Raw genomic sequence first — 16,605 nt, forward strand, 5'->3', positions numbered from 1 at the left:
TCAAATGAACCAAACGTTACAGTAACAAAGAGCAAGTAGCATTACAAACCAGAAACTCCACCAAACAATATAGTAGCAAATGAACCAGAAACTTACAGTAGCAAAAAGAGAAAGGATTAATAACAGAAACTAAACCGACCAAGTACCAACACATGTTTTAATAACAAAAACTAAACAGAGGTAAGTATAAATATCGAATTTAGAATATAACAAGTGCAATCCCACAATTAATCGATTAACCGGTTATATCTAAAAATAAAAATCGGTTATCGGTTAACCGATTAGGAATCGGTTTTTGGTTTTGAAAGTGCAAATCGATTACTAACCGGCGGTTTTTCCTAACCTATAACCGGTTTGTACTGTATCGGTTACTAACCGGTTACGGTTATAGGTTAACTTTCGAATTGGTTCGATTAACCAGTTTTGCTGTGCACCTCTACTTTTAGGGAACCAGTCTCTACAAAAAAGTCTTATTGAGCCTTAATAAATAAAAAAAATGTTTATATAAGTAAGCTAGGTCCTACTTGGTTAAACTCGATCAACCCATCATGCATGAACAGAAAGAAGGCCTAGCCAGATGAAGAAAAAGACCAAACTACCAAAGCCTAAAAAGGCACAACAATATATAAAATGGAGAGTGATATTCACATCACACGTTTTAATAAATTCTACTCACAGATGTACTTTATTAACTTATACTCACAATGTTGTAATGTGTCGTAAATTTATTAGCGTTGGTGGTACGGATATATTTCCCATATAAAATACATAGATAAATATTTTAATAATAACATTCGCATACTCAAAAACAGATAATGCGCGCGGCACAGTTTAGCTTATTCTAAGAACTTTTTATTTTTATTATATGACATCAAATCAAATCAATCAAATATATAATTACAAATCAATCAATAAGCACCAAATCAGAATAGCACAGGTGTAACTTAGTTTTATATTAACATCCTAAATGCTGCTAATTAGCAATGGGCCGGAAGAAATCTTCTTAGGAGATGGAATCAACTTGATAAACTCAACTGCAACTTTAACAGAGTTATTAGCCGCAAGGGTAAAGAATGTATCGGCCTTATTGGGGTGTTCATCACCACCAGCAAGCTCAGATAGTGCCCTGATTACAATGAAAGGCACCCTTTGTTGGTAACAAACGAGTGCCACTGCGGCGCTTTCCATGTCCACCGGGCTGATATTGAATTTATAGTAAATGAAGCTTCGATAGGCCGCGTTGTCAAGGTAAATGCTAGCACTTGTTCCGCGTTCTACGGTAGTCACCTTTGGAGAGGTAGATAAGCAAGTTGTTGCATCAACACATCCTACTAATGCCATCGACTATACATATTGTATACAAGGACGAAGTTAGCTTGAGGGCAGTGTGGGCAACTGCCCCCTTCTATTTTGGTATAATCTAATTTCTTTTAAACTAAAAAGTATATTTTCAAATTGCTCGTAAATAAAAAGTAAATATAATGAACACATACAAAACATATAACGAATGTACTAAATTTGCCCCCTTGACTCCTTGAGATATATATTTTGGCTCTGTCTCTAACTCTCTGATTGTATATACATATAACATATTCTTAATGTGGTTAGCATATCTAAAATTTCCCATATATTTAAAAGTATTTATGTGATTCCATAAAAAAAAAAAAATTTATTTCTTTGTTTGGGCTACATGATCTTTTAAGTTATGCGTCAAAAGAGTATTTTAAGTACATTACCTCGAGATCTTTGGCAAGTTCGAAATAAAGAGGATCAACAGGTATCCAAAAGGCATGTTGTCTCTCCTCAGGTGATCCATCAACCGGAAAAACTTCCTCCGGTTGGTACCAAATGCTGTTTAATAGGTTTTGAGACTCGCGATTGGTAGAATAATTTCCAAATTTCAGATTGCCGATATCTCGAGTATAGTCTCCGTTCTCTTCAAAAGGTAATGAGTTTTCTAAACCATCTCTATACCTCTGCAACATTTTGTTAAGAGATTGTTAAGTAAAAGTAAATCTTTCAAGTGTTAAAAATAACAATTATAATTACCTGCCAACTCCAAAGACCAGAGTGTGACCAATAACGAGGAATGGTAACATCCCCAATATTAAGTGATGGGTTTGAGTTTCCAGCAATTCCATAATGCACAACTCCTTCTATGTTAAACAAACTCAATAATAATTGTGTTGTAACTCCTGCATTAAGCTGTTTAATTTGACATAAAATCAAATATAATCACAACTTTGTGCACAACTCATATAAGCAAAATGAGAAAATAGGGAACGACTTGTGTAAGTATTGTGTCACATATGTCTCGAACACTTTTTTGACATTGGTACACCTAAATATGTGTAGAATTATATATCCGTTTATAAGCTTTGACAATATATTTTTGGTTTTATCTCAATACTAAAAGGGTACCTACACGATGCCACGGTGCAATGGTGACGACGAAGGTGCTGCGTGGCCGGTAATGGTGGCGGTGTGGTGGAGGTGGTGACGATGTAATGGTGGCGGCAATGGTGGCTGTAATGGGTGGTGGCAGCACACGACGGTGGTGACGGCGGGCGATTGGTGGGGGTGGGGGTGGCGGAGGCAGTAGCGTCAGCAATTGGTGGTGGTGACGGCGTCAAGTAGTGTAGGTTATTGGTTTATTTTTGTGATTACAAAATTTTTTTAGGCTATGCAAGTTTAAGGATGATTTAACTTAAATATGACAAATTAATTTTAACTTTAGACACCTATAAATATAAATTCCATAAAAACATGTCACTAATTGGAAAGATTAAATAGATTGGTAATGTACCATGCCCAAACCAGTCATGACCATGACAACTTGTTTGTTGCCAATAGATCCAAACCGAAATCTCCTTCCTACGGAAAAGCACAATCATCAAAATCAAATTAACAACTAACACGATGAAATTATATTTGGAAAGAATAATCAATGGGTTAACATCTTATGTATACAACCTTTGCCATCAGATGCTTTTTTTCTCGTACGAGTAAAATGGGTCAAGACTGAACGGAGTAGCCCGTTCTCACCCTTAGTTTTTCGTTCGGAACGCCCCGGAACGCGCCCGGAATGCCCGGTCTAGGCCCCACGGGGCGTTCCCCTTCCTTAATTCGCGAGGTCCGTTGGTTTTGTAACGCGTCTGAAGGTTTGGACTTTTGTGGGAATCTTGGCTCATAGAAGGTAAAAAGCAGACTTTTAATTATCTTTTTTTTAAAACCAACTATGTATATATAAAAATAATAAAAGGAATGCCCCAGAGGCATTACTCCACCCCAAGGGAATGGGGAAATGCCCCTCATGATTGGTGAGTGTCACGTGTCAAGATATAAATGGATGAGGGACATTTACTTAAGGGACTACTCCTCTTAGTCTAACAATGTATGTACGAGCTAGTAGATTAATACTTATTGTACATAAAAGAAAGTTGTCAGTTAAGAAACCAAATATAATTATATTATTACATTTAGAAAAATAACCATATAGTATAGGGGAATAATTAGATTTTAGGCCCGTATCTAATACACGGTGCTTATAGGTATATTAATACGGAGTTGGCGATCTATATATCAACACTTTAACCTTTATATTGGAATATTTTTAAAAAAGGATATTCATCAAAATTGTTTATTATGACATGCTTATTGATATTTGAATACTACAATATGTTCATCAAAATTATAATTTTTGACATACTTAGCCATATTTGAACATTATAAAAACAAAATTACATTTATATGCTTTATTCTTTGACTAAAAAAATTCAATAAAAAAATAATAGTACAATTACTCTTAAAATCTTACTCGTAATATATTTACATTAAATTTTCTTTACTTTTAATTAATTAATTTTATTTTTATATGATAAAACATATTATTAGATATATATTAGTTATTATTCTATTGAATATATATCAGTTATTATTTTATTGGATTAATATTAGTTATTATTCTAATAGATATATATTAGCTATTATTTTTTTTATTTAAAATGTAAATTTGTGATTGAAAAAAAAATGTAAATTAAAGTCAAAATTGAAAACAAAAATCAACTTTAAAAAATCAAAAACTGTGATTGATCAATAAATTATTAGAACAACACGTTTTAATATAATAAAAGATAAAATTTTAAAATATTAGATCAAAATTCCTCTTGACTTTGAGAACTTTATTTGAGTCCGGGAAGCCAGAAGGATAGATGACTTGAAAGAAATTTATAGTTGACTTTGACATTTTCCCAAAATAAGTTGACATTGACATTTTAATTCCCGAAATAAACCATTTTGGTTTCTTTTTTCAGGGAGCATTTAAATATTGAATAAGTAATAACGAATTAACGATATACAATGCTCGATGGAATTTTGTGATCCTTTTTTTACATAATTGGGAAAAATTTTCTTCAACTAAAACTTAACATCGTCTTATTATAATAGGTATTAGAGACACATAACTAACATAATGCATGAGGGTGGTCTTGAAAGACTTGTGATTTTTGAAACACTCTCAAAGATATCTCTGTTAGGCAATATATACACAACTAAATATAAGACTTGTCCAACATGACCACTTGTATAGACGGTTTTGATAATACATATACGAGCATGGTATCCACGCAATACAAAGGCGATGATAGTTGCTGCGATGTGGTGACGACGACGGATGTTGATGACCACGGTGATATCAAATAGAGTAGGTAACAGACACAAAGATATTTGAATTAAAGGAGTAGTGAATATCTTTAAAAGATAATGAAATACGAGTAATTGTATAAGTTAATTAGTTAAAGGTAAAATGGTAATTTTGTATGTCACCAAAATCTAAACTTTTAAACATTTTCGTTTTAATAAGCTAATCCAAACATCTATGAGACACTAGCATTATATATATGGAAAATCACAGCAAACATCCTTAGTAAACGTATAGGAAGTTTTTTAACCTACTAAACTTACGTACTTTAGAAGCAATCTGATCAGAAGCGGTACCAGGAAAAAACTTCAAAGGGGGCAAACTTAGAAAACTTATGAAAAATAAATCTAAAAGGAGCAAAATGTTAAAAACCTATAAAATTTTTTTTAAATTTTATCAAAAAATTAAAAAATACATGACAAAATTTAAATTTGGAGGAAGCATTAAACCCCCTTGCTCCCCTTTAGTACATACCGTCCTTGAATCTGATGAACCTTAATTATAAGGAATTGAATAACCCGGCCCCAACATAGATTAATTAGAGTTTATTACCAAACTGTGATGTTTTAGAAAAGTATTTACTAAATAAGTGTAATTGTAAAAGTAATTAGAGTTTTGTATGTTAAAAGTAATTACCAAATAAGTGTTTTGTATAAATCATTGTTTGAGGTCTTCATCCATGTTATATTCCTGTTATCCTGTACTTTCTCTTTTGCTAACTTATGAATTCTCATTAGTCATAACATTATAAAGCCAATAAAAAAAAGTATAAGCATTAAAGGTAAAGAGAAGACGTACACACGGACATACTAATATATATACTCGTAATACATATAACATATGTATAATTCTATATATATACATACCTCCAACATCTATTACGGGTTCACTAGATTTGAATTCTGGATAGTTCAGAAAAGGGTTCATTACAAAGAGGTTGGGGATGACAATTCCAATATAAGGTCCCTTCGCGTTGGCTTTATCTATCATGTTTTTTGTTTCTCCGAAAACTTCCCCATTGGCTGCTCGAGGCAACAAAACGATAAGAAAAACCGAAACAACAACTGATGATATGATAAAAAGCTTAGCATATTTCATCTTGTTATACGAAGAAGGGAAGGACTTGATGTATAAGATTAAACAATGGCAGGAGAAACTTGTGTGTGATAACATATATATACATACATACTCTATTTGTTTAAGACATTGCTTGTGTATTATTTGATGGTTTACTCACGCAATCAACTTTATGTATTATATACAGTACTTTATATATATTAAACAATATGATTGCTAGGTATAATCTTATCATGTGTATCATTTCATGGATTTTCATGATTCATAATATATATTTCATATTCAAAATAAAATAAGGAATAAAATCTTTGATGATTTCTCTATTGGCATTGACTTAACTTATATTTAAACCTAGCTACATACGTTGAGTTAATATTTGTAAAGATTAATATTTCAAAAACTAAGTATAAGCAAATTTGTAATCTCTATATAGGCGATGGTACGTGTAATTTAGATAAGACAATTTACAACAAATAAATGAAAATTTAGAATAGAATCATCGGGAAAACGAATGCTTTTGTAATCAAAATGATAAAAGATTGAAAGTTTTGTAGAGTAATTAAGGGGATGTTTGGACCAGCTTTTTTACATGACAGTGTGGTTTTGATTACGCTACAAATCATATTGCATTTGTTCATACTTTTAGGTAAGTGTGAACAAATTAAAAATTTTGTCACACTTTTTAATTAGTGTGTAGAAATATATTGAAAAAAAAGTGTGTGGAAATAAAAGTTCACACTTTTTAGTGTGAACTTTCATAATTAATTTGTCACACACCGTGGACAAATGGCGTGTGACAAATTAATTATGAAAGTTCACACTAAAAAGTGTGAACTTTTATTTCCACACTCTTTTTAGTTAAAGATAACATATACTTATTGCATTTAGTTACTTATAGTTTGTCAAATATATTTTAATATAATATATTAGTTAATTAATTCATATAAATTTTTAAAAGTTTCATTAGTGAGTCTAGGGTAGTAAAAAACTTTGTTAACCAAGTTTAGGGTACTATACTATACCTTTAATAATACAGGGTAGTAGAACACATAGTCAACCAAGTTGAGGGTACTAAACTATATATATATAATGACTATTGTCTATTGTTACTTGGTTGAATTTGTAAATTCCGTAGAAGTATGGCAAAAGGATAGAAAAACTTGACTCTGAACAACGATTTTGTCAAAATATGTGAAGAAAATCAAGAATCTATAAGGCAATCTCTAATGCTAAGGATGTCGTTAGACGTCCTATAACTGTCACATCATATCCTTGCAAATTCTTGAAATACTTAAATGTCCTTAGAAATCCTTTAAATCTTATAATTTTTCTCCAACCATACAAACATCCTTACGTATTCTTTAACTCCAACTAAAAACAAAAATATATTAAGTAAGGGCATGCCCTTAAGTAAGGGCGTTCTTTAAAAAATTTTTAATTTTGGACAAACTTCAATGACAATGGATATCCAAGGAAGACACCCAAAGACACCTCCATTGGAGATAGCCTGAGAGATAGGATTCCTACACGACCTTGTTTTTCTAAACGAACATTTTTAATTTTTATTACTCGTTGTCACTTTGGCCCATCTAAAGTGATAATCTTGGCTTCGCCACTGGTCTAAACCCCCAAATAAAGACTCCTACAATTGCAAGAAGTGAGATTCAAACTCTGGTGGATTTCCCCAAGGTTTAAGACCTTACGAATGGGCTACTAACTTACACATTTTAATTTATAAAGTAAGATAAGAATTATGTTGAAGTATATAGTTTAGGCTTGATATATTCGAGTGTTTTTCGCTATCTAATAAAGCGGAAGCTAGTTATCTCATATATATGTATCATTGATAGTATACGTTTTGCAATAAATGCATGATTTTTGGCTTAACGGCATACTCAAAGATGATAAGTTTGACACATACGGGAAGGTACACTGTTGAAATCCCACTAGGTAGGTGCTAACAAATTTCAGAGGCCAGAATGAGCCGAGATTAAACGGCTCATGGCCCCTAAAGATTTCAATTTCATAGACCCACTAAATTTTCAAAAATGACAACTAACGTTATAATCAAAATGTTTTTTTGGTGAAAGTCGGGCCCAGGATGGGGGTCGGGTTAGCCCCTTTCCAGGGCTGCCCGGCCTGGTTGCTGTAGTTTATGGACCAAAAGCTGGGATAAATGAATATCCTGAAAAGGCTTGCAATGAAGAAGTCATTTGGAAGCCAAAATCTGTGCAATGTGGGCATGTGGTGAGAATTTACTTTTTTATTTTTTATTTTTATAAAGCTGTAGTTGCAAGTCATTTGGGTTGTTTATTAAGCAAAAGATTATATTTCTTATACAAGTTTAGACTATATATATTTGTCTTAATGCTGTCGGGTCGTTGTTTAAATGAAGATGTTTTGTCACTCGAGGCTCTTACTCGATCATTTTAGTTAATGCAAGTTGTCAATGATGATGGAGCTGTATCCTTATTAGTTGTACCCTGCCGTTTAATCTCAATCGTTTCTGATTTTTCTTTTTCTTTTTTCTTTTTCGGTAAAGGTCGTCACCCCTAGTTCATATATTAAAGTTTGTGATTTTTCTTAACCACAACATTTTTAGCTTCTACTCTGTACAATAGATGCAGCCTGTGCTGCTAGCCCTTGTTAATGTCGGGATTCCATAAAAGCATTGCCCCGTAAGTTTAACATATGACTAAGTTTCATGTTTCTATATGCTTAAAGATTCAAAAAAAAACTTAGAAGGATATTACCAACATGTTTTTATAGTTTCAATACGTTGTTGTATGGCTGAAATTGGACATCTTTTTCTCGACCCAACCATCAGTTTGTGTGTTAATTTAGGTCTCCCCGTTGTTTACTCCTTTTATGATCTTTCAATGTCAATTGGAAAATGAAAGGACCAAAATTTTCAGAAATACCACGCGTGATTACATCATATCCAGCTCGCAACACCACTTACTACATCGTTTTACATTGGTAATGTACGAAAGAGATGATCACTCACAATGGCCTAATCACAAAGCATATATATGCACTATCAAATACCAACAGACAACCATGACATGACTCTATTGATTGACTATAGGAGTTGGATTAACCATGATCTGGTCAACTATGAAGGCTTTTGGTATCACCGGGGATTTTGGTTTCATTCCAATGCCAGCTTCTCAGCTGAAGTAGTTATGGCATTGCAAGACAAAGTTCTAATCACAACCAGCAGATGTTGTTTTGGCAAGTTATCCAAAATCTGCCAGAACATGGCTTAAGGCTCTTGCCTTTGCCATTGTGAACCGAACCATCATAAAAAACAACAATGATCTGACCCTAATTTAAAAAAAAAAAAAAGGTTGAGGTTTTGTCACCCAATTCACCCAACAGAATATCGAGATCCAGCATATAATCGATAGCCAAAATAAAGATGATCTTAATTCAAACATATATAATTCAAGTTTGTAATGAATTTATTCAGACATGTTTCGAGTTTATAATCATTGATCGAAGGATTTAACTGTCAATCTGATGACACTGACCAGTTATGCAAAGTTCAATATATGAGGAAGTCAGTGACACTTTTACATATATTTGCCTTGTTGTTTTGTCTCCATCTATTTATATATTTTTGACAGAAATTAAATATTACTGTAAATACATCAACTATTCATTATTATAAAGTAATAAAAGAACTGGAGACCCTGCTGTTCAAAAGGGAGAAATGGATATTGACATGCATAAAATTACAAAATTTGTATTATGCATTGTTTGTGAATTGTTTATATCAAAGCATATACCATAAACTTAGTAATAATAAAACTTAAGCTTTCCAGAAATAGAACTTGACTGATACTAATCTTATAAACTCTTAAGATTCTAGCCATCTTAAGATTCCAAAAATAGAATTTGACTGATACCTACTTCAATAGGTGCTGATCATAAATGGGCACTGGTGAATAAAAATTTGTATCCAAGTAAGCTATGACCAACTTGGTTCAATCCATGCATGAGCAGAAAGATGAGTAACATTCGAAATATCCCTTACATCCTGTTGCAAGTTTTTGCCATTAAATGTGTGATACGAGGATGTTTCTAGTGAATAGAACACTATCTTGCCGTTTGCAGAACACACCTGTGGAAGGAAGATCTTGTTTTCCATTTCTGGCACTTTGGCTTCAATGCATAGACAATTTGTCTCACAAATATAGATCATGTGCTTTCCTATGTCATTTATTTTCTCCCAATTTGATTCATCATTTAGCTTAAATATCTCAATGGGATCTCCAATCCCACCCATACTGACTAGTAATACTTGTTGATCACATGTTACCAACAAATATTGTGCAACTCCATCATCAGGCAATATTCGCAGTTTGGCTCTAGAAATCTCCACAGAGCAATATTCTGTGCCCAAATTTTTGAGTACATAAAGGCTTTGGTACTTAGTGAAGACATAAAGATCTTGGCCAACAAATGTCGGAAAACAAAGACAATTTGAAACAAAACCTCGTAAATAAAACTTATGCCAACTTGGATCCCTAGCTACAAAATGGATGTAAACTTGCCAGTAATCCTGCCATTTATACTCAAATCCAACCACCACACAATCTGGGGAAGTGGGAGGAGCTGAGAAACATAAGCTTCCAAAATGAACATTCGTATTTGGGAGCTCGCGGAGATCATTTGTGAATGGGTTAAAAAACACTAGGCGTGAGTCTCTCATTTTAAACACCAACCAACCAAACCTCGAACAGTATATTTTCTCATTAAAAACTGTTACCTGTAAATTTTTCATATAGTACTTGTCACCCAATAATGGATCTTTAAAAGTGATAACCCCTCGATGTTCTTGCAGAGCCATCAACCAGGGTGAAGCGAGTGAATCACTCTGCACTCTCTCAAATGCTGTTTTGCATCTCCAGTGTATCGCCGGTGCTATAAGATGACAAAGTTTGCATGTAGCCCGAATGTTCATGTAATCCACACCAACAAAAAACTCCATAAGTATCGCCAAAACACCAAATGGGAGACTAAGAAGGCTTAATTCCTCTTCTTTCTTAGCATTAACGACTCTAGAGTTGGCTTCTCCATGATCATCTTGTAACCTAAGCTTATTATGTAAAAAAACTTAAAAAAGATTTTCCCGAGCAATAGAATATATGATATATAGATACAAATAGTACAAAAACAATACCTGCATTCCCATATAGACATGTGGCTTGCTGGCAGCAATAGAGAAGGTATAGGATATGGGACGATGGTTTGATAGTTGACATGGTATGAATGTATTACATTTTCCACTTGGTCACGAATGTGTATGAAACCCCCAAACTCTGACGCAATTGCAGGGTTGTAAAATATCGAGTTATCATGGAGATCCAGAAAAAAGATGGTGTCTTGAAGGTCTTGTACTTTTTCCCACAACAACATCGAATTGTTCAAGTCTTGATTTTCGTCTTTTGGCCACGAAGAATAAAACGTTTTCCCAGTCGTATCCCAATTTCTTAGGCCTGCCATATCTTCCCACTTTATACTAGTCACGTATGATTTAAACAAATACACATCTCCAACTGTTGTCTTACTTTGGTCATGGAAACTTAGTGTTGTCTTACTTTTGTCATGGTAACCTACTACAATGTAGAACAATTCTGAACAGGATCCTTTCAGAAAATGAATTAAGTCGGAACAACGATGGGAAGGATGCTCCGGGCATCGTCCAAATAACAGTAGTTTCATCACAACTTCTCTAGCCTTAACTACGATATCAACCTCTATAATTAAATTTGCAACATAACTGTCGGTACTTAAGGCATATATTTTACCATTGCAAGTAGTTAGGCTATGTAGTAATTCACCATTATAGGTTAATTTCTTAAGTTGGTTAGAGTATGACATCTTAGTCCATCTTGGCTTCTTCCTTTTAGGAGATGTCGGACAGGATATAAAGGTAGGCGTATTGGTTATTGTGAACAAGACAACTGAATTGGGATCATCAGGAGGGGCCGACAAACAACATTCACCAATATACTGATAATCTTCCTCTTGCAAATTAAGTAGAGGCAGGGATACGACATTAGAGGTGGATGGGTTATAAAGAGACCACCTATTGTTGCGTGGATGGTTAGATAGAACCAACCACCCATGGTAACATCCTCTGATACGTCCCCCGAGCAGGTCAGGGATTCGACATTGATATTTAAACGACGGGGTCTGTAGGGTAGAGAAAATCTGGTCGTCCATGTCTTCTTCCTTGTTCTGAACAATAAACCATGGATACTTTGCAGATAAACGTGGGAATCGGTCACAGTATACACTAGAAACCTGTTGCTTCTTATTCTGCTCCATCTAAGATGTTCATTCATCAGAAATAACAGAATAAAACAAAACCTTGATTTTTATCATACTAATCTGTTAATTCAAAAATATGTTAACACATATACTTAAAACTTATCAACTATTCATACTCATATTCAATCTATTAACAGAATGACTTGATTTTTATTATGTTAATCAAAGACATAAACAGATTATATCATTAGTAAAAACACTATCTAAAAAAAATCAGACGATGGACGATCAAATAAAACAGACACGTATGATAATAGTAAGAAGAAAAGAATTTACTATCCACATTCATACCTCAACTTTTACAGCCGAAAAAGAAAATTCGGGCCACCACCCCTGCCCTGCTTTATTATTTTTATATTTAGATATGGATATATAGTCATGAGGATATGTATTTATAGGAAAGTAGTGAACAGAAAGAGCCCGGCCCACATTAGTTTTAGGCCCAAATAGGAGCCACGTTAGATTATAAGTGGCTTTACCGTTCAAAAGGACTAGTCCCCCTAAGCTTCACATTAGCGTATCAGCCAAGAACTAATCAATTACTAATTTCCTAAAACATTCTCAATGTAAAGACTAGTCTAAGATCCACCAGTTATATTACTAATTCTTAAACACCCCACACACCTTTAATAATTCAACTCGTCCCTAAGACAAATGGGCCATAAACAAGTGAGGAACAGGTCCCACCTAATGGTGCTTGATTTATCCCTGAAGAGAAATGAATAGGGGAGCGAATGGAGAGAGAAGGCATAATGCAACTCTTTATAAAACCACATTATAATATGTCAACTGTACTTGAAATTAGTTATTTTAGATAAAAGAGTTTTGTAACAAATAAATGTAAGTTTAGAATAAACCATTTAAAAAAAAAAGCTATTATGTTTAAAGCGATAAAAGTGTGAATGCTTTGTAATCAAACCATTGTCAATCCCCTTTCATTTATTTTTGGGAATATGAGTAAGAATATGGAAGTTTAAAGTGATGAGCCCTCGATGTTCTTGCAGAGCCATCAGCCAGGGTGAAGCTAATGAATAATCTTGTAATCTCTTTAATGTTGCATTGTTTCTCCAATGTATCGGAGGTGCTGACATGTAGCACGAAAGTTCATGTATTCCACACCAACACAAAACTCCATAAGCATACCCAAAACACCAAACGGGATATTAAGAAGGCCCGATTCATCAAATCCAGCCTGATCATTTGTAACTGATCTTACCATTATATCTCATCCGCTTCTTTTTTAGCATCAACTCCGGATTTGGCTTCTCCGTGATCATCTTGTGACCTACACTTATTATGTATACAAACTTTAAAAAGATTTTTCCTTGCAATAAAATACATATATATGATAAATAAATGGAAATAGTACAAAAACAATACCTGCATTCCCATATAGACATGTGGCTTGCTGGCAGCAATAGAGAAGGAATGGGATATGGGACGATGGTTTGATAGTTGACATGGCATGAATGTATTACATTGTCCATTTTGCCACGAATGTGTATGAAGCCCCCAAACTCTGATGTGATCGCAGGGTTGTAAAATATCGAGTTATCATGGAGATCCAGAAAAAAAGATGGCTTCTTTAAGGTCTTGCACTTCTTCCCACAACAACATTGAATCGTTCAAGTCTTCATCATTGTCGTGCAGATTACCATACGTCTTACCAGTCATGTCCCAATTTTTTAGGCCTTCCAATTCTTCCCACTCTATACTAGTCACGTCTGATTTAAACAAGTACACATCTCCAACTACTTTCTTAGTTTTGTTATGAAAACCTACTACAATGTAGAACAATTCTGAAGAGTACCCTTTCAGAAAAGGAATCCTGTGAGAACAACGATGGGAAGGATACTTCGGGCATTTGCCAAATAACAGTGGTTTTATCACAATTTCTCTACCCTTAACTACAATATCAACCTTTATGAATAACCTTGCAATTAAATTGTCAGTAATTAAGGCATATATTTTACCATTGCAACAAGTCAGGCTATGTAGTAATTTACCATTAAAGGTTAATTTCTTAAGTTGGTTAGAGTATGACATCTTAGTCCATCTTGGCTTCTTTTTTTTAGGAGATGGCTGACAGGTAACAAAGGTAGGCATATTGGTTATTGTTAACAAGATGACTGAATTGGGATCATCAGGAGGGGCCGACAAACAACATTCGTTGATACTTTGACAATCTTCTTCTTGCAAATCAAGTAGAGGGAGATTTATGACATTAGAGGTAGATGAGTTATAAAGAGACCACCTATTGTTGCGTGGATGGTTAGATAGAACCAACCAGCCATGGAAACATCCTCTGATACGTCCCCCGAGCAAGTCTGGGATTCGACACTGATACTTAAACGACGGGTTCTGTAGGGTGGAGAAAATCTGGTCGTGTGTGTCTTCTTCCATGTTCTGAACAATAAACCATGGATACTTTGCAGATAAACGAGGGAGTCGGTCACAATATACACTTGAAACCTCCTCCTGCTGCTTTTGCTCCATCTAATTAAGAAGTTCATTCAAGCATTCATAATAATATATAATCAGTTTTAATCAACTTATAATGCAGCAGAAATAATAGAGAAAAAAAAAAATAAACCTTATTTTCTATCCAATACTAATATGTTGACTCAAAAATCTGTTAAGTGTTAACACAACATCTTTAACTATGTCGAATAAATATTCATACTGTGTGTTAACATAAAGACTTATTATTGAATGTCTATGATATACGTACGTACATCAAACACTAATAATATAATGTACACATACTGTCTAAAAACGAAGAAAAATTCAAAAGATCGAATAATAAAAGAGACACATATATTTAGAAGAAGAAAATTCTTACTGTTATCTATTCAATATAAGTTATGATACTACCCAGACACCTAATGAGTTTGGACAGCAAGAACCTCGACAAAACCTGTTCGAATAAGTTAATTATTAACCAAGTATATATATGTCTAATGGGATGCAATAACTATCCCTCAAGAACCGTTTCCTAAAACTTATGCAAAAAAAATCATATAAATAAATAAATACACATCATACACAAGAAAATTTTTATGTGTACGTTGTTTAGTTTATGTTCAATTTATATTTATTTTATATAAAAATTAAATTTAACAAATTGTAAATACTTTTAGATTGAAAGTTCAATCATTGAAACTTGGGCTAAGAAAAATATTTTTTTTCATTTAACTTAAGGGACCAAGCCCTAAGAAAAATGAAAAATTTCATATATAGCTTTGTTAAGTTTTAAAATATCATATTTGCTCAATTAAAATTTGTAATATCATATATGACATTTCTAATACCCACAAATATCAAATATGCCATTGTTAAATAGAAAAAGATCTTATGTGCCCAAATACATTATTAGATATTATATATAGGGTCATTATTTTCGAAATATATCTAACATGTCATAAAAATATATCAAATACTTTAAGTTTATCATTAAACTTTAGCTTGCAGTTATCCACTTTTTCTTTAATTCATGAGTTTTTCTTGCATCAAATATCGTGGAGGCTAATTACTATGCAAAAATAAAAGCATCACATAATTGAGTCACTTACAAACCAAGATCACAACACTTTTATATATAACATGAATTGAATTGAATAACGGATTTAAAAATATTAATGAAATTAATCATATCGGTAACATTGAATTAAACTTACACGGTTCGAGAAAAAAAAACATGGATTAAATTATAAAAGCAAGAGAAAAAACGTGTGTAATTATGATTTTTAAATATTTTATTAATAATCTTAAAGAAATTTTATGTTTTAATTTAGACTAAATTAGTTTAATTGTTCATATTGGGAATATTTCAATGACATATTTGATGTATTTCAAAATTAACAACAAAAATATATAATATTTAAAATTTTATTTAGAGATATTTAATCTTTTTTATTTAACAATGACATATTTGATATATTGGTAGATTATAAATGACATATATCTTATATATTTTAATGACATGTTTGATATATTTCAAAAATAATGGCCTCATATATAATATCTAATAATGTATTTAGGCACATATGATACTTTTTTACTTAACAATGGCAAATTTAATATTTGAGGGTATTAAAAATGGCATATATGATATTTTAAATTTTAATTGGAAAAATATGATATTTTATAACTTAACAATGGCATATATGAAGTTTTCCTTAAGAAAAATTGGTTAAGGTGTTTATACTTACCATAAATTTCAAAGTATTTGTTTTTATCTGAAATTATATAATTTTTTTCAACAGGTAATTTATATTTGAGGTAACTTGTTGTAGTATTTCTTTTTAAATATATAATTATATGAAAAATTAAAATTTAGGTAAATTGAATTTTAGCTAAAAATGTTTATATATTTTTAATTATGAAAAATTAACTTTTAGGTAACTTAATTAGCTTGGGCCATTAGGGCCACATATTAAAAGAGTTACGGACTATGTCAAACAAAAAATATAAGCCCATTTGGTTAT

The 16,605-nt window shown here is 32.7% G+C and overlaps 1 protein-coding gene across 1 annotated transcript; it reads right to left on the reverse strand.

Moving 5' to 3' along the window:
* Positions 1 to 963: 963 nt before the first annotated feature.
* Positions 964 to 5,797, reverse strand: LOC122583720 (bark storage protein A-like). Its single transcript, XM_043756096.1, has 5 exons — positions 5,566 to 5,797; positions 2,807 to 2,874; positions 2,050 to 2,205; positions 1,737 to 1,976; positions 964 to 1,344 (listed from the first exon to the last, which is right to left on the reverse strand). The coding sequence occupies exons 1-5, from the start codon at positions 5,795 to 5,797 to the stop codon at positions 964 to 966; spliced, it is 1,077 nt and encodes a 358-aa protein (XP_043612031.1).
* Positions 5,798 to 16,605: the final 10,808 nt, after the last annotated feature.

Source organism: Erigeron canadensis, chromosome 9 (genome assembly GCF_010389155.1).
Source record: "Erigeron canadensis isolate Cc75 chromosome 9, C_canadensis_v1, whole genome shotgun sequence".
NCBI classification, from domain to species: Eukaryota; Viridiplantae; Streptophyta; class Magnoliopsida; order Asterales; family Asteraceae; genus Erigeron; species Erigeron canadensis.

Coding starts and splice junctions, on each gene's coding strand:
- LOC122583720 (XM_043756096.1), bottom strand. CDS start 5,797: ATGAAATATGCTAAGCTTTTTATCATATCATCAGTTGTTGTTTCGGTT. Junction 2,875..5,565: donor ACCCGTAATAGATGTTGGAG/GTATGTATATAT, acceptor GCTTTTCCGTAG/GAAGGAGATTTCGGTTTGGA. Junction 1,345..1,736: donor AACTTGCCAAAGATCTCGAG/GTAATGTACTTA, acceptor CAATATGTATAG/TCGATGGCATTAGTAGGATG.